We start from the raw sequence: 22,606 nt of genomic DNA on the forward strand, positions 1-22,606 counted from the left end.
TTGTAGTTTTGTGTGAGTCTGGCTCTGGATTTATTAGGGTGTCAAGTGGGAAATAGTTTAAGACTAAGCTCCAGTCCCTCTTCTATGAGCCTCACTATTTTGCATACAGGTTGGATATAAGCCAGGTGTCCTTTTTACTTCCGGTTCTCCAGCACCTATTCCTATTCTGATTCTGTCTTTAGAATCAAATAGCCTTTAGAGGATGACATATGGCTAGCACAGAGTTTGTCCTCCATACCTGTGTGTTGAATGAATCACCTGGCTCCCTGTAATATGCTTTGGTCCCTTCTCTCTCTCTTTTATTAAAAAATAAATGTATTTATTTATTTATTTATTGGCTGTGTTGGGTCTTTGTTGCTGCGCGCGGGCTTTCTCTAGTTGTGGCGAGCAGGGCTCTTCGTTGTGGTGCACGGGCTTCTCATTGCGGTGGCTTCTCTTGCTGTGGAGCACAGGCTCTAGGTGCGTGGGCTTCAGTAGTTGTGGCTCGCGGGCTCTAGAGCGCAGGCTCAGTAGTTGTGGCGCACGGGCTTAGTTGCTCCGTGGCATGTGGGATCTTCCCGGACCAGGGCTTGAACCCGTGTCCCCTGCATTGGCAGGTGGATTCTTAACCACTGTGCCATCAGGGAAGCCCCCTTCGCTCTTTAATTATATTTTCTAAGATACATTTATTCTTTTTAAAAAGTTTTTATTTTATATTGGAGTATAGTTGATTTACAATGTTGTATTCGTTTCAGGTGTACAGCAAAGTGGTTCAGTTTTACATATACATATATCCATTCTTTTTCAGATTCTTTTCCCATATAGGTTATTACAGAATATTGAGTAGAGTTCCCTGTGCGATACACTAGGTCCTTGTTGGTTATCTATTTCATATATAATAGTGTGTATATGTTAACTCCAAACTCCTAACTTATCCTTCCCCCACCCCTTTCCCCTTTGGTAACCGTAAGTTTGTTTTGTAAATAAGTTCACTTGTATCATTTTTTTAGATTCCACATATAAGTGATATATGAAATTTGTTGATTATTTTATATATAGTACTAAGATACATTTATTCTTAATATCTGAAATTATTTTTATTACCACTTTCTCTCTTATTTTTACTCAATACTTAAATATATTTCCGACGTTACAGCAATTTCACCCTAAACTCTGCCTCTCGTTTTCTGATGAATCCTATCAGGAACTCCACCTGAAACGGTGTGGGGTCGTTAGCAAGCATCTGTGCCCCGTGGAGCGGTGGGCTGGGCCCAGCTGTGCACCCAGGGAGCCTGCCCCTCCGTGCTTACAGCGGAGCGTCTCACGCAGTAAGAGAGAGAAAAGAGGAAGCAGAGAACACAAGTGTTCCTGACCTGTTTATTAGTCATGCCTTTTTTCTTCCAAAGAAAATAGTTCCATTGAACCCTTGGTGGATTCAGGGGCAGAAGCAGGACAATCAACTGGTGTCCCTTTGAAGTGTGGCTGCAGGGCATCCCCCGCTTTCCCAGCTCAGCTGTGGAAGCAGAGAGGAAACTTCAAAGGCGGACTTGCTGTTGATCCCGCTGGTGGAGGCGTGACTCCCATCGGCGGGCTTTAGAGAGGAAATGAGGAGGAATCTTCCTCTCTCACTTGCCAGAGTTCCACGCTCACCAAATGACCTGTCAGGTTTTAGTCGTGACTGTCTCTGTCTAGTGGATGCAAATAAAAAACCATCACAGTCCGTTTCGTTGTGACTGATATTTATTTAGGTACACTGTACAAATCAGCTGAGATAGCCAGTTTTCGTAATTCGTCCAGATTTGTGCCACACATCAGGGACAGCAGGTAAAGCGTTCCCGCTCCTGATTACATGAGAGCAAAGCAAAGTTTAAGAAGATTGTCCCCTTGCTGCTCTGCTATCCCCAGGCCATAATTGTAACTGTTTACAATCCTTCAGTCCGAGTATTCATTCTACATACAGGCGGTGCGTTCAAACTCATCTGTGAGTTAAGAAAGAATTATTCCATTTGGTCAACAATTCACCTTGTACAACATAATATATATATTTGAAAGATTTAAATTTTAAAAGTAAATGCAACTTCCCTGAAATGATTTTATTTGGTCTAAACCTTTTCATTTAAGATTTATATTCTTTACTACATAATTATAAAGGAAAAGGCAATAATGCTTGAAATATTAACTCTAACTCTTAAAATTATAGTTTTGATTCAAAAACGAATTTATGGACAGTTGAACTTCCCTGCCACTATCTCCAACCGGCTTTTATTTAAATAAATATGAAAAATTGGGTGAAAACATTTCAAAGTACAGTACAAAAATGGTACAAGATAGAGTCTGCAGGGAAGCTTATTAAGCTAAAAAAGCCTAAGAAACCATACAGTTACATTAAAGACTGATGGTCACATGACCCAAAAGCAAGCCGCTGACACCAGTCAGAGGTGCCCATGTATGCCACAGTGTAGCCCCAGCACGGCCGAAAGAAGACTCTTCTGGTGGAAGAAACTCCTGGGAATACAATTAAAGGGAACAAACTCCAGTCACAGAAAACTTCTACAGTTAGCAGGGGGGTGCGTATCACAATTTCACAATGCAGAAAAGACAGTTTACTGTGCAAATTCTGAAGTAGCAAAGACGGTTAATTAGGTTAGAGGTAACAACAGCCGTAAGAACACACGTTAGTCCGTTATCCATATTATATTTATCCCAGAACACAGTCGAAGAGGAAGTTATTCCAATGATTAGATTTTTATTTTTTAAGTTGGCAAAAAAGTTCCAAAGTGGCATCAGCTCCAGACTCTTGCTTCCAAAGATGTGTTTTTATTTCCTGATTGTATCCTGAAGGGATCAAAGTCTTCACAAGGTAAACTCACCGTCTCTGGTGATCGTCTATCTTCCTAGGTACACGCAGACTCTCTGTGTTCAGGCTTTTTGAGGAATTTCTAATTTGTGGAACAAATGATTTGGAGATGAGGTTTTAAAAAGTGAAACAAAACACACCAAAAAATTAGGGAAAAGTCACAAATAAAATGATTTTATGGAGACAGAAGTTTTAAAAAAATGCTGCTCGTGATTTAGCAGCGTGAGGATACTGCACTCTTGAACAACAATCATTTCTGCTGCTCATTTTCTGAGATTTCATTCCAATGAGAGCTGTACACTGTCAGCTTGGCTCTGTGGCTGCTGATAATCATACTTTCTGGCTATTGAAAAACAAACAAAACAATAAGCAAGAAAAAAGGAGATACGATTAATAAAATCACAAAATAATTATGAGCTCACATCATTAAATCACAGTCATGATTCTCAGTAAAGAATTAGCTTAGAATTAAACAATTTTTTATTCATTAGAGGAAATTTATTATACTTCATGATCCTCTAATTTCTCAGCAGTGCTGATATCCATTTTAGGATGTTTATTATTATTGTTTTGTACATCAGGATTATTCAGAGCATTGAAATATAGGGTAAACACTAATTAAGCTACTAAACTTAAATTAACATTTTGTAATGTCCTTCTTTCTTATTCCTCATCTCCACCTCAAGGTAAGTTAATAAGAATGCTTTTGTCCACATCATAAGGAATTTGACTATATTTTAAATGACAAGCCTAAGAGATTTACTGAATATTGTCATTAATATAAACTAGAAGAAAAAACAGACTTGCAATTCTGTTCTTTTTGTGCTTCTGAGAAATATTTATTGAAGGTCTTAACCTGAAACTAGAGAGTGTGCAGGGCTAAAGTCTTTGCAAATGTCATTCACTGCTTGGCTTTCAAACTTTCAGTCTCTTCATTAAGTTTTTACCAGCCAAGGAAGAAATACTATTTGTTTATATACGCAGGGTGGATCCAGATTATTGTGGCCGAAAGCTTTACAATTTTGGGAGTCCTCTTTAAGGAAAAGAATTTTGTTTGCTATTTCCTCTTGAACCTCCAGACTAAGTCAGGACTAGATATGCCATCAGCACTAAGAATGATGCAATGTGATGGGACTCTTTATTTTTAAAATAAATTTATTTATTTATTTATGGCTGCATTGGGTCTTCGTTGTTGGGTCTTAGTTGCTGGGCGCGGGCTTTCTCTAGTTGCGGCAAGCGGGGGCTACTCTTTGTTGCGATGCATGGGCTTTTCACTGCGGTGGCTTCTCTTGTTGCAGCGCTTGGGCTCTAGGCACGCAGCTTCAGAAGTTATGGCACGCGGGCTCAGTAGTTGTGGCTCACGGGCTCTAGAGCGCAGGCTCAGTAGTTGTGGCGCATGGGCTTAGTTGCTCCACGGTATGTGGGATCTTCCCGGACCAGGGCTCGAACCCGTGTCCCCTGCATTGGCAGGCGGATTCTTAATCACTGTGTCACGAGGGAAGTCCCTGCGATGGGACTCTTTAAATGTGCAAATACTCACTATTTACAAGAACAATGGCTTCCAAAGATGTCCACATCCTAATTCCCATAATCTGTGAATATGTTACCTTCTGCGGCAGAAGGGACTTTAAAGATGTGTTTAAGGTAAGGACCTTGAGAAGGGGGATTACCCTGGATTATCTGGCCCAACCTGATCACAGGGGCCCTGAAAATCAGAGAACCTTTCCTGGCAGAGTTCAGAGAGAGAAGGAACTATATAAATGGAAGAATGATCAGAAAGATGCAGTGCTACTGGCTTTGAGGATGGGGAATGAAGCCACAAAGCAAGCAACATGGGTGGCTTCTAGAAGCTGGAAAAGGCAAAGAAACAGCTTCTCCTTTAGAGCATCCAGAAAGAAACAGAACTCTGCCGACACCTTGATTTTAGCCAGTGAATCTGCTGTAGAACTTTTAATCTCTAATTGTAAGATCTGTGCTGTGTTAAGCCACTGAATTTGTGGTAATACAGCAGCAACAGGAAACTAACATGCCTTACAAACACACGTGTTCTGATAAATTTCATTTTATGCCATTCTCATCAAAGAAGAAAAACAGCTGTACACTGGCTTTATAATTGTATATGCTATACTACTGAATATTTTTTGATAGGATCTAACTTCTGATTTTTGTTTGTTTGCTTTTTGTATTTGGCTGTGCCGCCAGGCATGTGGGAATCTTAGTTCCCTGACCAGGGATCGAACCTGGGCCTCTGCAGTGAAAACACCGAATCCTAACCACTAGGCCACCAGGGAACTCCCACAACCTTCTGTTTTGACTAGGCATCAATGAAAACCTAACTCTTTACTTACAATTTTCTATACAGAGCTTCTGGTTCCCTGTTTTTGTTTTTTAAATACTTAAATTTTCTTAAGGAAATTTTTTTTTGAGGTGAAATACAACAACATGAAACTTGCCATTTTAACCGTTTTTAAGTGCACAGTTCAGGGACATTAACTGCATTCACACTGTTGTGCTGCCACCACCAGCACCCTTCTTTTGATCACCCCACACTGACCTCTGTCCTCATAACACAGTAACTCCCCACTCCTTCCTCTCCCACTGCTGGTGACGATTCTGCTTTCTATCTCTGTGAATTTGCTACACAGAAGAGAAATCACACAATATTTGTTCTTTTGTGACTGGTTTCTTTCACTTCACAATAAAAATAATTATGAAGCATAATGTCTTCAAGGTGCATCCGTGTTGTAGCATGTGTCAGAATTTCCTTCCTCTTGGGACTTCCCTGGTGGCGCAGTGGTTAAGAATCCGCCTGCCAATGCAGGGGACATGGGTTCGAGCTCTGGTCTGGGAAGATCCCACATGCCGTGGAGCAACTAAGTCCGTGCGCCACAACTACTGAGCCTGTGCTCTAGAGCCCGTGAGCCACAACTACTGAGCCCACGTGCTGCAACTACTGAGCCTGTGCTCCACAACAAGAGAAGCCACCGCAATGAGAAGCCCATGCACCGCAACGAAGAGTAGCCCCCACTCACTGCAACTAGAGAAAGCCCGTGTACAGCAAAGAAGACTCAGTGCAGCCAAAAAAAAAAAAAAAAAAAAGAATTTCCTTCCTCTTAAAGGCTGAATAACATCCTATGCACGTATAGACCACATTCTGTGGATCCATCAGTCAAGGACACTTGGGTTGTTTCCATCTTTTGGCTACTGTGAATAATGCTGCTCTGTTACATTCAGTTTTACTTCTTATTCTGAACTAGTAACACATGAATGCAAAAGGGACAACAGAGGAAACAGGGAAGGTGTACCTTCCTGCCACCTGATTAGTCCTGCAGCTCCTTTCCCCAAAGGAACTGCTGTTACTACTTCTCAGGATAAAATTTATGCTGAAGAAGTTTCTAGAGGGTCTACTTGTGTAAAAAATATATATATGGTTTCTCTACTTTTCACCTGAAATTCCACTCCACCCGAGACATATACCAGTAACATCTTGCTGATCACTCTTTTTTTTTTTTTTTTAAATTTATTTATTTATTTTTGCGGTGTTGGGTCTTCGTTTCTGTGCGAGGGCTTTCTCAAGTTGCGGCGAGCGGAGGCCACTCTTCATCGCGGTGCGCGGGCCTCTCACTATCGCGGCCTCTGTTGTTGCGGAGAACAGGCTCCAGACGCGCAGGCTCAGCAATTGTGGCTCACGGGCCCGGTTGCTCCGCAGCATGTGGGATCTTCCCAGACCAGGGCTCGAACCCATGTGCCCTGCGTTGGCAGGCAGATTCTCAATGACTGCGGCACCAGGGAATCCCTGATCACTCTTTCTTGCTTCTTTTTATGTGTGCGCGCAAACACACAGACATCTTTCTTTTAAAAATATCCAGTCTTTTCCCTCGAGTCCCACAGTGTTCCCATCAAGGTAATGAATGTTAATAATCTGATGTGTATCTTTCCAAGCCTTCCTCCAGGCTTGTGTAATTATACAGAACATTTTTAGAAACAACCCAATCAAAAGATGGGCAGATGATCTAAATAGACATTTCTCCAAAGAAGACATACAGGCACGTGAAAAGATGCTCAACATTGTTATTTATTAGAGAAATGCAAATCAAAACTACAATGAGGTATCACCTCACACCGGTCAGAATGGCCATCATCAAAAAGTCTATAAATAATAAATGCTGGAGAGGGTGCGGAGAAAAGGGAACCCTCCTACACTGTTGGTATGTGTGTGTGTATATATATATATATATATATACATATATATACATATACACACAATGAACTGTTACTCAGCCATAAGAAAGAATGAAATAATGCCATTTGCAGCAACATGGATGGACCTAGAGATCATTGTACTAAGTGAAGTAAGTCAGAAAGAGAAAGACAAATATCATATGCTATCACTTACATGTGGAATCTAAAAAAAAAAAGACACAAATGAACTTACTTACAAAACAGAAATAGACCCACAGACATAGAGGACAGACTTGTGGCTGCCAAAGGGGAAAGGAGTTGGGAAGGAATGAATTGGGAGGTTGGGATTAACATATGCGTACTACTGTATATAAAGTGGATCACTAACGAGGACCTACTGTATAGCACGGGGAACCATACTCAATATTTTGTGGTGACCTATAGGGAAAAGAATCTGAAAAAGAACATATATATATATATATATATATATATATATATATATATATCTGAATCACTGTGCTGTATATCTGAAACTAATACAACATTGTAAATCAACTATACTTCAGTAAAAAAGAAAATTCTATAGAACATTTTTATTACACGTAGATAGGGATGTTTTGGTCATTTGATTTTAAAGGAGCAGTACCCTAGCATATATATAATTACATCTTGCCTTTTCTCATTTAATGATACACCATGGAAACCACACCTCATTTTTTTAAATGGTGGCATCAAAGGCTGTGGCTTGGATGTACAATTCATCCTGGCTCCTTGCCCTTTAACCTTTGTTTCTTCTCCACCACTTACTCACAGGGTTTAGTACCACAGGACATGTTAATAACCTCTGGCCTGGAAGCCGTTCCTATACTGCTATGGCTGCAGCACATAGTAATTTAATTGTAATAGAAGTGACTGCAAACTCTATAAACACAAAATTTCAAACCCAAACTAAAGTAGGTTCAACTCAACGTCCCCTCAGCCAGATCTCCAAAATGTTCTTGGCCACCTCGACGCCACTGCACACGAGGGAAGTGCAAAGGAGGGAAATCAGAGAAGGATGAGACAGCCTCACCGATTGTTAAGGCATCTAATTTCTGCCAAATTTTCAAAACGTGAAACATGTTGCTAGGGCTCTTCTCAGGGTCTTGGAAGGGTCCCAAATGAGTGAAGTGTCCTGAAACACTAACTTCATGCAAACCGGGTTTGCTGATACTGTGTTGAGCATCTAAAAAGGCCCTATGTTTTCATTACCAGCTATTTCTTTCTTAAAGTAAAAAAAAATTTTTTTTTAATTGAAGTATAGTTGATTTACAATGTTGTGTTAGTTTCTGGTGTACAGCAAAGTGATTCAGATATACATACATATATTCTTTTTCATATTCTTTTCCATTATGGTTTATTACAGGATATTGAATATAGTTCCCTGTGTCATTATCAGCTATTTCTGATAACCTTTGCCAATGAGACTCAACCCCAAAGAGTCTATTTTAAATATGCTTATGTATGTAATTAAGCACAGAATATACTTACAAATGGAGTACATTTCCAGTTGCTGTCTTAAACGAATTTTGCTTATTGTGTCATAAAAGTTGGGCTCTGACAGAGTGTCTGTTGGAGGTGGCACACTGAATATCCTCATAATTTTCCTTTTATTTCTAAAACACAAAACCAATGCAGAGAAGAGATTTGTGTTCATAGCTGTAGGACTGTAACATTCACACGATCGTAGTAACCAGAAGCTGCATTAAAAGGACATTAAGTGGCCATGAGTCCATCTTCTATTTTTTCCCCGTGAGATGCTTCTTGGGCTCAAGTATTCCTTCTTTCACTAGAAGTATGAAGCTGTCCGTGTACAGTCACAGGGTTATAAGAAAGAAAAGGCAGTAGCTGAACACCCCCACTTCATACAACAAAGTGTCTCCCCTCAATCCCCGCAAAAGAGCCCTGTTGTACGGAAAAATGCTCAGACAAAAAAAGTATGATTTTTTTTTTCCCTCCCTCTCATGTCATGCAAATAAAGCTACGTTATTGCGGGCAGAGAATAAACAGAATGTGAGCAGACCTTAATTTTGAAAAACAATGAATAAACGATTTCTTAAATAGAGTAGCATGGCCTTAGTGGGGTCATCTAGCTAAAATTAACAACAGCCTGTCTCTGCCTTTAAAACAGTGGGGTGGGGAGGAGACGGTGGCTATTTTTAGGGGAAGGCTGTTACCTGCCAGTGGCTCCCCCGTGCTCTGTGGAGGCCTCCTCTCGCCTCCCCCCCCGCCCCACCCGCTCCCCCCAGGGTCCAGGCGGCCAGTGGGCCAGCGGCTCAGGGGTCTCAGGGTCGGGAAGGGCGAGCCTGCAGGTCCCGTGGCAAGTGTGGGTCTGAACTGTTCCCCGGGCCGAGCATCAATTATTCTTGGTTGACTAATTATCCTGAACCGTCTAATGCCTTTGACCTTGGCAGAGGACGCCACGAAGCACATGGCTAGGGGCAGGAGCAGCTCAATCCAACTACTGCTGTTTTTCCTCTTCAAAGCACGCCCCTCACTGTGCATTTTTTTTAACTTGTACTTGAAGGAAAGGAGCCAGGGAGTGTGGAAAAGAACAGCTGAATTACGCTACAGCATCTGGAATCACAGCAAGAAATATTTATTGAGGATTTACACCATGTGGCACATCAGGGACACAAAGGTTAAATAAAAGTCCTTGTTCTCAGAGGACTGAGTTTTGGGGGATGGACAGACAAGTAATTGGATCATACCAATATTATGCACAAGAAACAGAAGGGAGGGCTTGAAGTTTGCAAAGACAGAATTGCTGAACACATAGGAGTTAAGAGTTTGTGCATTTCAGGGACATTGGCCCAAAATACATGCTCATCCAAGGGTGACAGTGAAGCTGGCTGAATGAGAAAACTGAGCTGTACCAGAAATGATAGGAGTATAGAGCAGCTGGTCTGGGTGCCAAGAGCTGCACTTAAATCCCCATCTCTCAGAGCAACTGGGTTTTCCAAGCCAAATCCTGGTGTCCAGTATGTGAGGGCTGACCCGACTAGACAGTGATTTCATAGCAGGAACAAAAATGCTGATGAAATTATTTTTGTGCATTTAACTTAGATCAAACAAACAAACCTGCAAAACTTATAAATGCCCAGGTTCTTATCAACCCTGAGAATCTAAAGCCTTTACCTCTTGGCATACATGAAGAGCCCAAAGCTGACAAGGATCACTACCAGGTACACGTTGGTGGCTTCATTCCAGGCCTCGTGAACGCTGTAATCGATGGAGCCCTCGTCACCCATCACTCCGTAACCGCCAGGCATGGGACTGTAAGGCAGCAAAGAGGGCAGGGTTTCTTTCAGTTAGTGATGGTGTGACGGCTGGACAAGGGCTGCCAAACAGAGGGCCCGCTGGCCAGCTCCAGCCCCCTGCCTGTCTTTGTGCGGCCCAGGAGCCAAGAGTGGTTTTACATTTCTAAACGGATGCATTTTAAACGGAGCATCTTCCATTTTTGCCTCACAGCCCTCAAAGCCTAAAATGTTTACCATCTGGCCCGTTACGAAAATGTTGGCCAACCCTGGTCTAGATCACTAAGGCATGGAACACATTTTCGCCTATTTCTGACTTTGAAACACCACAGCTCCTACATAAAGGTTCAAACTCGGGATTAAAAAATCATATTTCTAAAAGGATATGGGTTGAAATGTCACTGCACGGTTTCCAAACTGTAACTATCACCCAGACGAAAGCAACTGAATGCTTAAAACAGAGGTCCACACAACTGGCGCCAGCCAGGACCACGCTCTTCCACAGGCCCCTGACACACCTGGAAAACAAAAATGTCTGGAGCTTTATCTAGTTTTGGCCTCCTGGCCCACTGTGGAAGCTATGGGATAAAAAGTTACTTTTTGCTATTTACACAGCTGTGACTTCTATTCAAGGAAATGCATTCTTTGGACATTTCTTTGGACATTCCCACAGAAAATGAATGGTAACAGCAAGTGTATCAAGTAGCAAGGGACAGAGTACTGGTTTCTTATTTGCATTTGGGAAGTTCATTGAATTTTTCCTTAAAGAGAACGTTCTGCTCTTGTGTTAAATCTAAACTAGGGAAGTCTAAGTAAAATGACCTAATATGTGAAAGAAATTCAGAAGTGTTGTTTTAGATACTCTATCAAAAGGAGAAAAACTGAACAAATGACAGGTGATAACTGTACTGTAGTTTCTACTAAGATAGCCATTTTCTAATACCAAGAAAAAAAGTACCTGGAATGTCCATGAAACTGTTTTGCAATTTTTTCTAGACATCCTACAACAGTGATGGCATTGCAGAAATTCATCCACTGAAATATCTTGCAATCTGTCCTGTGAGCCTCCAAAATGTTCTTTTTTTTTTTTTTTTTAAAGGAGAGTGATGGTCTCTTTTTTGTTAAATATTTATTTATTTATTTGGTTGCACTGGGTCTTACTTGCAGTAGGTGGGCTCCTTAGTTGCCTCTCCAGGGCTCCTTAGTTGCGGCTCGCTGGCTCCTTAGCTGTGGCATGCGAACTCTTAGTTGCAGCATGCATGTGGGATCTAGTTCTCTGACCAGGGATCGAACCCAGGCCCCCTGCTCTGGGAGCACAGAGTCTTATCCACTGTGCCACCAGGGAAGTCCCCAAAATGTTCTTTAGTGTAGATTTGGCTCAGTAAGTTAATAAGTGTATATTAAGGGCAGAGTCTGTTTTCTTTCTTACAGTTTGCCTCTGCATAAAATGAATGAAATTTCCTTGGGGTCTGCTCCCAGGCCAGGTGGCATGTTGGTCCCGTTCTGACACCTGAAGTCTCTGTCAGACGTTTGCGGACAGACTGCATTAAAGTGAGTATCGTGAATGGCCATTTAACTTAAATTCTAGACACTGAGGGCAAGAGTCGTTCCTCTGAAACATCTATTGGTGTCTGATGAGCATTAAGATTGGTCTTTTAAAAATTAGCCAGAGAATAATAAAAACAGAACTTAAAACTTTATAGATGCAAGATCTAAATATTATTAAATCATTAAACATATCCAATTCCTAGATATTAAAGATTGGCTATGGATTTTTTTTAAGAGAGTGGGAGGCACAGGGGGATTTGGCATTATTCAGAGTTTCAATTCTTATTCCTTAAAATTGAACTCCAGAGTTTCTCTGGATGTAACATTATTCATAGTAAGTAATCAGCCTACCTTAGGAATGGAAACTTTTGGAACATCAGAGACTATAATTGTCTTTACGATTTATGGAATCTAGAATTTTTTTCTAGATTTTCGTTGGTGCCAAAACATAAAATAACGATGACTGTTTTTGGCCATAAGAGATGACTTCAGAGGTCTGATTTGAGGTGCTGCGGAAGGGCCGGCACGGCCATGCATGCAGTGACGGTGGCAGGTTTCAGGATTGGGAGTTACTAACAAATTGGAGAAGAAAAGGGGAGCAGACTTAACAATGGCTACTGAAACATTTTGCAGGTGCCCTTTATCTGACACACTATGAAAGTGTTTCCTACCTGTTTTCTAACACCTGACTGGATCTGAGCCAGGTGAATTTCTTGCTTCTGTGTTCCACAAAATTCTGTTCATGTGCCACTCGATAAATGGTGTATTCCTACAGAGCTGTCTTCCTCCTCCTACAAATATGCCAGTTTTTCATTATACTTAGAGAAGGACTCTGAAATTCTGCTGACCAAGAATGGTGAAATCTTACTGTGAATTATACAACTTGATTGGTACGCAATGACACTACCGTTCTGGGGACATGCACTTGAATTATTTTTAGTAGTACAGTTGTGAAAGACTTGTACCGAGGGTAGGCCTTTCCTGCCTGGTCCTCCATCATGACCAATGGCATGCCTTTGTAAGACTGCCAGGAATAAGGAATGGTCCTGTACAAAGCCACAGTACAGACCACGGCTCCCATGTGGCCTGAACTATGACCCGTGCCCTCCCAGCTCGCCAGTCTAACCAAGTGTACACACGCACACCTGCTGAGCGGCTACTGCACACCTCACAGCCTCCCTCTAAGTCTAAAGCACCCAGGGGCGTTACAGTGGTTCCTTCCTGGCAAGTTAATGGATGTTTCAGCAAGACCATCATGTGCTTGAATTGTCATTCAGGGCTTTTCTGAGAAAACTGCACCTTTTTCACATATTTTTCCTGTAAATTAATGCTTGAACTATTTCAGTAAGGAGTTGCTAGGATGAGCTGCACGTAACTATCCAGAGATAAAGTTGGCAAAATGTGACAACCGGGGCTTGATTTCAGTTTGACAAACTTTTAAGTAGAGAACGAGTACTCTTCCTGGGATCAAGCGGCTGTATCATTAAGTTTTAAAATTTTTCCCCTATTTGGGGTTCCCGATGCCATGTCTAGGTGGTTCAGTTTTGAGGATCACTTGTCATCATGTCTTGAATGTTATCCATTTCGTCTCCCACTTAGAGCTTTGCTATTTTGAAACAAGTTCAGATTGGAGTCACTCATACAGGTCTACGAGCTCCTTACAACACAACCCATCGCATCAATATGGTTTTCCCTCAGTCCTCTGAAACGCTAAGGCTTGGGTTGCTGAAGCGGGAGGGTACAAGGTCACAGGCCTTCAACCAGCAAGACGAAGGCAATTAACATCTGAGGGGCCTGGGCTGGGCAGTCGACATATGCATTTCATTGTCACCATCACCCTGCTGGGAGGCACGAAAGCTCCACCTGGCAGACGACGCGGGGTGGGGGGCTGGGTACACAACTCGCCCAAAACCACCCAGGCTAGCGAGTCGCACGCTGGACTCCCAAACGTGGGCGCTTCCGGCCCTGCCCAGACTCGTGAGACCTGCCAGTCCCGGAAAGAGGAGCAGTCTAGCGGGCAGACAATGTAACCCCCACCCCGGCAAGCGGCGGGGGCCGGAGCCGCCAGGGCTCGGCCTCCGCGGGCTGCGCGCGGTGCGATCCTGAAGCGCGCCCGCTCCACCCCCCCATCCCCCTCATCCCCCCATCTCCCCCATCCCCCTCATCCCCCTATCTCCCCCATCCCCCCATCCCCCCATCCTCCCATCCCGGGTGCCCTGCGCTGCGCAGGCGGCAGCTTCCGCCTTTCGATCCGCGATTCTGGAGCTGCGGGCCTCACTGTTCCCTCCGGCCTGGGGCGCGGCGGCAGAGGAGCTGGGACGGCCGGGCGCGGGGCTGGGGGCGCCCTCGGGCTCCCTCCCCTCCCTCTCACCCTCCCCGCGCATGGAGGGGCGGGGCGGGGCGGGGCGGGGCCACTCACGCCGCTCGCTCTGCAGGCGGCAGGCGGCCCGGCTGCTCCGCTCGGCGCTCTTTCCCCCGCAGTCGCGGCCGGACGCGCGGAGCCGGTTACCGCACGGACCGGACGACCTCTGCTTCGTCATTTCCTGCCGGCCCGGCGGCTTCCGGATGGAACGAGGAGCCAGGTCTTTTCCCCCACCGCCCCCCCGCCCCCCTCTCAGTGTGGGAACCGGAGGGAGGCCGCGACGGCCCCGGTGCCGCCCCCCGGGCGCGTGAGTGCAGCCCGGCTCCCTTCCCCGGCCTCGCGGCGCGGCGCTGGCCCCGCCCCCGGCCCCTCCCCGCGACCCCGGGCAGCGACCCTGGCGGTGGGTCCGGCCGCTCCCTCCTGGAGTCCACGTGGGTCTGGCCGCGCCGCGTCCGAGCGCGCGGGGAGAGGGGACGGGTCGTCCGGAGAGCGCGAGCAGCTTCCAGCCCCACCTCGGCGCGCCCGGGCGCCGTCTCGGCGTGGGAGGTGGGAGTGTGCATTGGCCCCGGGTCGAGATTAAGCTGGAAACGCGAAGATTTTCCTTTTTCGTAATGAGGGCATAGGGTTATTTTTAATATTTGCTTAGGAAAGCACGTGCTCTCACTGGCTTTGCATTTTCCCTGTCATAATAAATGATGCGTGGCCGAGGCTATTGAAGTGTTCTAAAAACTGGATGTGCCCAGGATGCTGTAGTCTTGTCAGTTTAAGTGACTTTTGGATATTTAAAATTTTTGTGTGTAAGGACTTGTAAAATTCTAGCATGAGACAGGTAATGAATTTATGTAGGATTTCAGCATGAGTATTGAAGTAATCAGATTTCAGTGGTTGGCGCAGCCTTGCAAATAAATGGCCACTTGTCCGCGTGCTTGAGGTCTTAACTATTCATTTTGAGCGAGTTCTCTAGGATCAGCTGACTGCTGATTATAATTCATACTAGACCATGTAGAGGTTGTATCCTTAATTGATAAGCAGAGATTCGAGGTAACATTTAACATCCTACCCCTTAGCCAGCTTTCTCTGCTTCTTTGTGGATCATTCTGTTAAACTCACCTCTGTCTGGATGAAGAGCATTGCTTGGTACATAACATAAAAGCTTTATTTCTAGTAGTAACACATATTAGTTTATATATATTATATATACATAATCATGTGCATAACTTTATAACTGTTTAGTATGATTACAGAGTTGGAAAATTAGGAACGATAATAATGTGCAATGTTGAGTACTGATTGCTTGCCAGGCCTTTGCCAAATGGTCTACATGCTTTATCTCATTTAATCTTCCGGATAACTTTTTGCATAAACATAGGTTGCTTAGAAATACTCGAGTACACGAGTTTGATTTGAACGTGTCCAAATGTGGAACATGTACATTAATTGCTTCTGTTTCTGTTTTTTGTAAAATAAGGCTGTGGGCAATATAAAATGACTCATAGAGTAATTTAATGTGTTTTTCAAGTTGGAAGAAGGCTTTACATTTGCACAGAACTGCAATTAGTCCCTTTATTGGGGTATCCCTTTATTGGGGTGTCCCTTTATTGGGGTATTCAATAGTTTCCAAAGCCCTGTGTCTCTTCTTTATCAGAGTTCCCATTACATGTCATTGTCACCCAATGAACAGGCTATGCTTGGATGTTGGAAAAAAGTAAAAGTTGGGAAAGCCTTAATGGTCCCTTCTGAAAGGTGCCCTTTTTCCATATATAGTTTCTAAGCAACGTTCCTAATTAAGGGTTAACGAATGACAGTCAAACAGGAACGTGATTTTCCAGTACCAAACCAAGGAAATAAAAAACTGGGTTGGCTATTACTTTGTTGATGAGTCTAACTTTCATGGGTATGTAAATGTTGAGAATGTTAAGTAATCTACATTGTAGGGGTTCTACCTTACTTTTCAGTTTGCCTTTACATGTCTTAAACGTATTTGAGTCCAGTACTTTGTGCATGAAGAAGTTAAGTTTTTGACTGGATTTAATTGAGTAGTTTTGACTTCCTTAATCAAGAAGTTGATTCTGTGTTTCCAAAGCTACAATGTAATAATTTGTGTAGGCGTAACAATGATGAGAATGATGGTGGGATCCAGCAGTTTGCATCTTGGGAGAGTAGGATCGGGTGAGAGGCCTGCAGAGGATGAGTGAAGCGCTTGGAAATGTGTCATATTTGTGATTAGAGTGTATTGAACTTAACGCATCTTCAGATAGTGGTCCGTCATCGGAGAAGAAAGGAGTGAGAATACTTTGCCAGTCGGTATTTATAAGAGGGTTCCTTTCCCTGAAGGCGTTCTCTTTTGGGAGGAGATGAGTGGACGGATGTAGGAAGAAAAAGATGCATGTGTTAATACTTCCACCCATCGTGACTAACTGATTGCTGCCAACACATGAATCTTCAGGCACTTTTCTAGTAGATATTTGATATCTGTGAGCAGCCACTGGTAGAAGAAGAAGGGAAAAGGGCGGGAGGAGACAAAGCACAGGGCTTTAATGAATAGGCTTTCATTTGGGCAAAATTGAGCAGCTGGGCCTCCACAGCCTCTATTACGAAAACTGTTCCAGTAATACTGACTGTGTGTATCTGTAAATCTCTTATATGTTAGTTGTATCCAAAATATGGAGAATATCTCTTTAATGTGCTTCATAAACAGTGGAAGATATTTAGAATACAGTACATGAAAAGTTATTAATTTCTGTATGTTTGCCATTGTTGGAAGCCGGAGTGACTGTAATGCCAGCATTGGCTTCTGTTCACGAGACATTTAAGGGATGTTGTGTTTCATCGGGTTGGAGGACAGGCCCTTCTTCCTTACTTCAGAACTTGGCTCTCACGTGGAGTGAGTGCCCTTTTAGGTCCCGGGGTGCAGGGGCCGTTTCTGGGTCCCTCATGGCCGTATTCCAAGAGCCAAGGACAGAGGCCGGCCTACGGAAGGTGTGCGGTAAATATTTGTGGAATGAGCAGATACCCTGGAATCCTCTCTCTGTTCCCACCTGTCGTGGAAATCCAAGTCCCCTCTAGGGGCAGGGCCACTGCAGGCTTGCCCTCTCCAGAGTCCCAGCTCACAGTGAGTCCTTTGAATGGTAGCTGTCTAAACCACATACTTTGGCATTTAATCTTTTATGGCTTTGTATTGTTGCATGAGCGTTTCCTGTGTTTTGTTTCCCCACCCAAAATACAGGCTACTCGAGGGCAGGGGATACATGTTTACCCAGGTCTGTGTTTGAGAACTTCCTTGTTCATCCAGTATAATAATTTGTACCGAGTAGGTTTATTTGTACCTATTGAGTGAATATTAGGTGCCATGGGGGGAACATCAGAAATATTCAAACTGTGGTCCCAGTCCTCGCGTAGGTAGTATTTCAGTTGGGCAAACATTGTGTACACACGTGGAACAATACGAGAATTTGGAGTTACATAAAGCAAATAATGATAGCTAACATGGATGTAGTGCTTAAAATGTGCTTTTACATGTAAATGTATTCGACTCTCACAACAGTCCTTTGACGTAGGTACAGTTATAATCCCATTTTTCACATGAGGAAACTGAGGCACAGGGAGGTAATTAAGTCACCTGCCCGAGACCACAATGTGAGTAGTAAGCAGGGAGGTGGGATATGAACCCAGGCAGCTTGGCTCTTGAATCAGTGTGGGTTCTCTGGGGAGTTGTACTTTATCAAAGACAGAAAAGAGAGCTAAAAGTTGACCCTAGTTTCTCAGCTGTAAAGGAAGCTCTTTAAAAATTTCAAAGTAGCATACATGGTGGCAGTGACTCTGAGCTGCAGAAACAGTGCTGGATTTTCCAGGCAGAAGAGGTTGATAATGAAATGGTTGAGGGGACTGTATTTTGAAATGACTGAAGGCAAGAGGAGAAAAACCAAATTTTGAACCTCAAAGCTGAGGGGGACTAGGACCCTTGGTAGGTGTTGAATTCTAGGGCAGTGATTCACCAGGACAAAGGGCAGTGACTGCTTAAGGTACTAATTCAGTGTCAAATAACTCATGTGAAAGAGCTCTTCTTTTTTCAACACTTTTAAACCCCTAGTGAATGCAATTTACCAGGATGGGAGCATTACTGAAGGCTTCTGGTGCCCATCTGTCCGTTTGCCTTGTCCTTTTGTGAAATCTTGACCCACTTTTTCAGCTTGTCTTGGACAGTAGAGCACACTCTTGGGGCCCGGAGGCCTCTTCCAACCAAGTAATATTTCTTTGGTGGAAAAAAACTTAACGGCACTGTTGGTTTGGTGACAAACCTGGAGCGAGGTCACTTTGAAGCCATGTGGACTTGGATGAGGGCCTGCAAACAAAATCCAGCAAGATGAAGGAAAGTGGTATACTCTGAAAGCCCAGTTTTGTGTCCCTTTAGTCGGGAGCTGACAATATTATTTTGGGGGTGTTGGGCACCAACAGAGCCCATTGAATCCACATGACTCGGCCGACAGGGGAGCACACACGTCACCATACCCGCCGTCCAGGAGTCAGAGGAGGAGGTGCCCTGGGGTGAAGCCTGGGCCACAGCCCCGGGTAGCAGCTCTGCAGGTACGGTGTTCTGCGTGACATGTCGCTTCTGCTGGGGCGGGGGGTGTGCCCTTTGTCTTGGGGGCAGCTTTATAATTTGAGTAAGAAATGGCATGTTGCTGCTGTCATTTTAACGTCAGCTCGTATTTTGGGATGGCCTGTCAGAGCAGCAGCTTATGACTGTGAATATCGTCCTGCAGTTGTGTTCTATTTAAGTATCCGAGGATATAGTTGGGACAATTTGGGGTAAAAATAATCTCCATTGAAGTGTTTAACCAATTGGCACGTTAGCCTTAATCTTAGTTTTGGCATCTTCTCTGAACGGGGGATTTTTAGGGAAGGAGAAAGTGACACAGGGATTCGTTTGTCTTAAACCTATCAAGCTGGAGTAATGGCATCCCTACTGCCCTGTTTTATGACTCTTAGGGCTGTAGAGCTGCATCCTGAACGTGACCTAGTGTGGTGGTTCTTTAAGTATGAGTGTAGACAGAATGACCCAGGGTTCGTTATACAGTAACAGGAACAGATGCCTTAGCCTAATCCCAGAGGTTAGAGCTCTTTAGAGCTGGAGCTGGGCAGGCATCTGTATTTTAAGCCATCCTCAGGTGATCCTAGTACCCATCTCCCCATGTAAGAAGAACCAGCCCTGTATTTTATAGATGAGAAAATCAGGGCAAAGTCAAATGGCTTGCCTACAGCTGGTTCAGTAGTGTCAAGATTTTATCACCAGATAGTATGCAATTTCAGAATTTTATGGCTAGAAGAAATTTTCCAGGTCATCAGTTCTGTAGCTCACTTTATAGGTCAGTGTAAATCATGCTTGTTCATACCATTTCCAAATAAGATATGAACGCAGAGAAATAGCGTTTTCTCAAAGCCCATCTTCTATCCTGGCCATGGTAAACATCAAAACGTCAGTCACCAGAATTTCTTTACAATTTTAATGGATATTTTTTGTTAATTTCAGGAACAGTCAATTATTTGCAGTATTTTTTATTGTATAACCTGTGATGCCCTATAAAATTTTTTTGAAAATATATTTAAAGTTGAAGTGAAGGATTGAAATTTTTTATCTGAGTTACTTATTTTTCGGTCTTAGCGAAAATGTAACACTGTGAGAATTTTCTCTACTTTATTAGAGTCTTTTTGTTTTTAAAATCTGATTGATTTTTAGCTTTTTTTTTTTCAAGGCATCTTACCTTGGAAACAGCACAGCTTGGCTTCCGTGTCATCGTTGAGTTCAGAGAATCCTAGTTTTACCGTGTCCTCAGTAGAGACCAGAGAACCAGGTTTGTTCATTCAAGAAGTGTCCCAGTGCCTTGGAATTCAGCAGCTGTTTCCAGAAGTAAATAATCATGTCAGATGCCTGTGAATGGACTGTATGGCCAAGTGCCCCGTCGCGGTATTCATGGAAGAATGGTTTAAAAAAACAAAACAAAACTGAAGAAAAGGCAAATTTCAAGAATCGGCCCAATGCCATTTAGGATGTTTGAGCAGCTGAAAGAAGATAGTTCTGCAAGTATGAGCAACAAGACTCTAGCATATTTCTTTACATGTTTCTTACATTGTCTTTGTTAACCCATTGCTTTTGTGTATAATATTTGAGTTATTTTCCCCTGCTGCTAAAGCTGGTAATCTGCGTACGATCAGAGTTTCAATCTGTGTGGATAGAGAAATAGTAGATACAATAGGAGAAATGGGAGCTTATAACAGGATGTTGGCCCTCAGAAATTGACTTTCACTGAAGAATTCCTCAAGGCACAGGATGTTGAGAAACTGCTTCTTCTCAGGGATTGTCAAAGCTTTGGGGCTTTAGGTTCATCTTCCTTTATCTTCCTCTCAGCCTCTGTGTGTGCCTGCTTTTTTTCTTGCAGAGTTTTTTGGACCGAAAATCTGATGACTGTATTTTTTCAGCTTAAAAATAAAGAGTTATATGAATTACAGCTTCATAAATAGACCTTTGGTATGGTAGCTCTTCTACCCTTGGTTATTTCCTAGGATTAAGAGTAGAATAATTTCCCTTCTTTTTCAGAATGGCTCTTCCTTATTGTTTTTATGTTCTTGTTAAGTGTTTTGTTTTCTCTGTTGTTTCTAGATGGAAATGAAGGATGATCTCTGTGTTCTGTTTTCAGTTATCTAGGAGTCCAGAATAAGGTGGGTCGTAGAGATTTATAGGAAATTTGCATCTTTTCACTGTTATTGTTTTAACCTTGTGTTAAGCTTCCATCAGACTTTTTTTTTTTTTTTTTTTTAAGCAGTATTGATGTAAATGTCACCTTCTTACTCTGCCCTTTCTTTTTTAGGGCAGTAGTAAGAAGCAGGGATTTCTCCAAATACTGATAAGCACAGAGAGAGAAAAAGTGAGAGAGAGAGAAAGCTTTTGTGATTAGTAAATGAAGCAGTTGGTCACTAAGGTCATTGATGTGTATGTGTCAGTGTGAAAATTAGTTTGTGGAACAATAAATGCTGGAGAGGGTGTGGAGAAAAGGGAACCCTCTTGCACTGTTGGTGGGAATGTAAATTGATACAGCCACTATGGAGAACAGTATGGAGGTTCCTTAAAAAAGTAAAAGTAGAACTACCATATGACCCAGCAATCTCACTACTGGGCATATACCCTGAGAAAACCATAATTCAAAAAGAGTCATGTACCACAATGTTCATTGCAGCTCTATTTACAATAGCCAGGACATGGAAGCAACCTAAGTGTCCATCGACAGATGAATGGATATAGAAGATGTGGTACATATACACAATGGAATATTACTCAGCCATAAAAGAAATGAAATTGAGTTATTTGTAGTGAGGTGGATGGACGTAAAGTCTGTCATACAGAGTGAAGTAAGTCAGAAAGAGAAAAATACCGTATGCTAACACATATATATGGAATCTAAAAAAAAGAAGGTTATGAAGAACCTAGGGGCAGGACAGGAATAAAGACGCAGACATAGAAAATGGACTTGAGGACACGGGGAGGGGGAAGGGTAAGCTGGGACGAAGTGAGAGAGTGGCATGGACATATATACACTACCAAATGTAAAATAGATAGTGGGAAGCAGCTGCATAGTACAGGGAGATCAGCTCCTGCTTTGTGACCACCTAGAGGGGTGGGAGGGAGACGCAAGAGGGAGGGGATATGGGGATATATGTATACGTATAGCTGATTCACTTTGTTATACAGCAGAAACTAACACACCATTGTAAAGCAATTATACTCCAATAAAGATGTTAAAAAAAAAAAAAAGAAAGAAAGAAAAGAATTTAAACTGGCTTCACCTGAGCCCTCGTGAGGTTAGTCAGAATGCCCTGGAATGGAACTTAACCTCGAGTGGGAGATACCTTTCACAGTCAAAGAAGGATCAACTCTACAGGACACATAACATAGAGCAGCTTGAAAGCACAGCACTCACAAGGGCCCATTCTACTGGACCATCCATTCCTTTCCTTGCGGAGGCAAGGCGAGATATCAATGTGTCTCTCCACACAGAGGTAGGAGTATCTCCTGGCCAGACAGCTCCCGTGATGCTCAAGTTCACAGCCAGGCCAGCACCTGCCCACCACGGCCACTCCTCAGAGGCCCAGGGAAACGTGTGCCAGTCCCCCTCCATGGGCTGAATCCCCTCAAAGGATGGAAGCCAGGAAGCTCTGCCCTAGGCAGTCAGAGGACATTCCTCCACCGAAAAAAAGAGCCCTGCACCAAAGCAGCTGGAAGGGAGGCCAGCCGGGATGGGGGAGCTTCGTTCCTTCGAAGTCACCTGCTGACCCAGGAATTCATGCTGCAGAAAAGTTCTGCAGGATCATAAACCAGCCTTGCGCCTG

General features: G+C 43.3%; 1 protein-coding gene and 1 long non-coding RNA gene across 3 annotated transcripts; one reads left to right on the forward strand and one right to left on the reverse strand.

The window, feature by feature from the left end:
• Nucleotides 1-1,701: 1,701 nt before the first annotated feature.
• LOC309651776 (small integral membrane protein 19) lies at nucleotides 1,702-14,421 on the reverse strand. 2 transcript variants are annotated; one of them, XM_082444739.1, is made up of 4 exons: nucleotides 14,282-14,421; nucleotides 10,196-10,333; nucleotides 8,549-8,673; nucleotides 1,702-3,179 (listed from the first exon to the last, which is right to left on the reverse strand). In XM_082444739.1, exons 2-4 carry the CDS (start codon nucleotides 10,327-10,329, stop codon nucleotides 3,115-3,117), a joined length of 324 nt encoding a protein of 107 aa, XP_082300865.1. In that variant the 5' UTR covers nucleotides 10,330-10,333; nucleotides 14,282-14,421; the 3' UTR covers nucleotides 1,702-3,114. The 2 variants fall into 2 exon arrangements, with proteins under 2 accessions (XP_082300865.1, XP_082300864.1); XM_082444738.1 differs by lacking the exon at nucleotides 14,282-14,421 and adding an exon at nucleotides 12,214-13,551.
• Nucleotides 14,422-14,601: 180 nt separating this feature from the next.
• LOC309651777 lies at nucleotides 14,602-21,274 on the forward strand. The gene is made up of 2 exons (XR_014258382.1): nucleotides 14,602-18,808; nucleotides 19,978-21,274. It is a non-coding gene; the product is annotated as an uncharacterized lncRNA (long non-coding RNA).
• Nucleotides 21,275-22,606: the final 1,332 nt, after the last annotated feature.

Source organism: Balaenoptera physalus, assembly GCF_965194825.1.
Source record: "Balaenoptera physalus genome assembly, chromosome: 21".
Taxonomy (NCBI): Eukaryota; Metazoa; Chordata; class Mammalia; order Artiodactyla; family Balaenopteridae; genus Balaenoptera; species Balaenoptera physalus.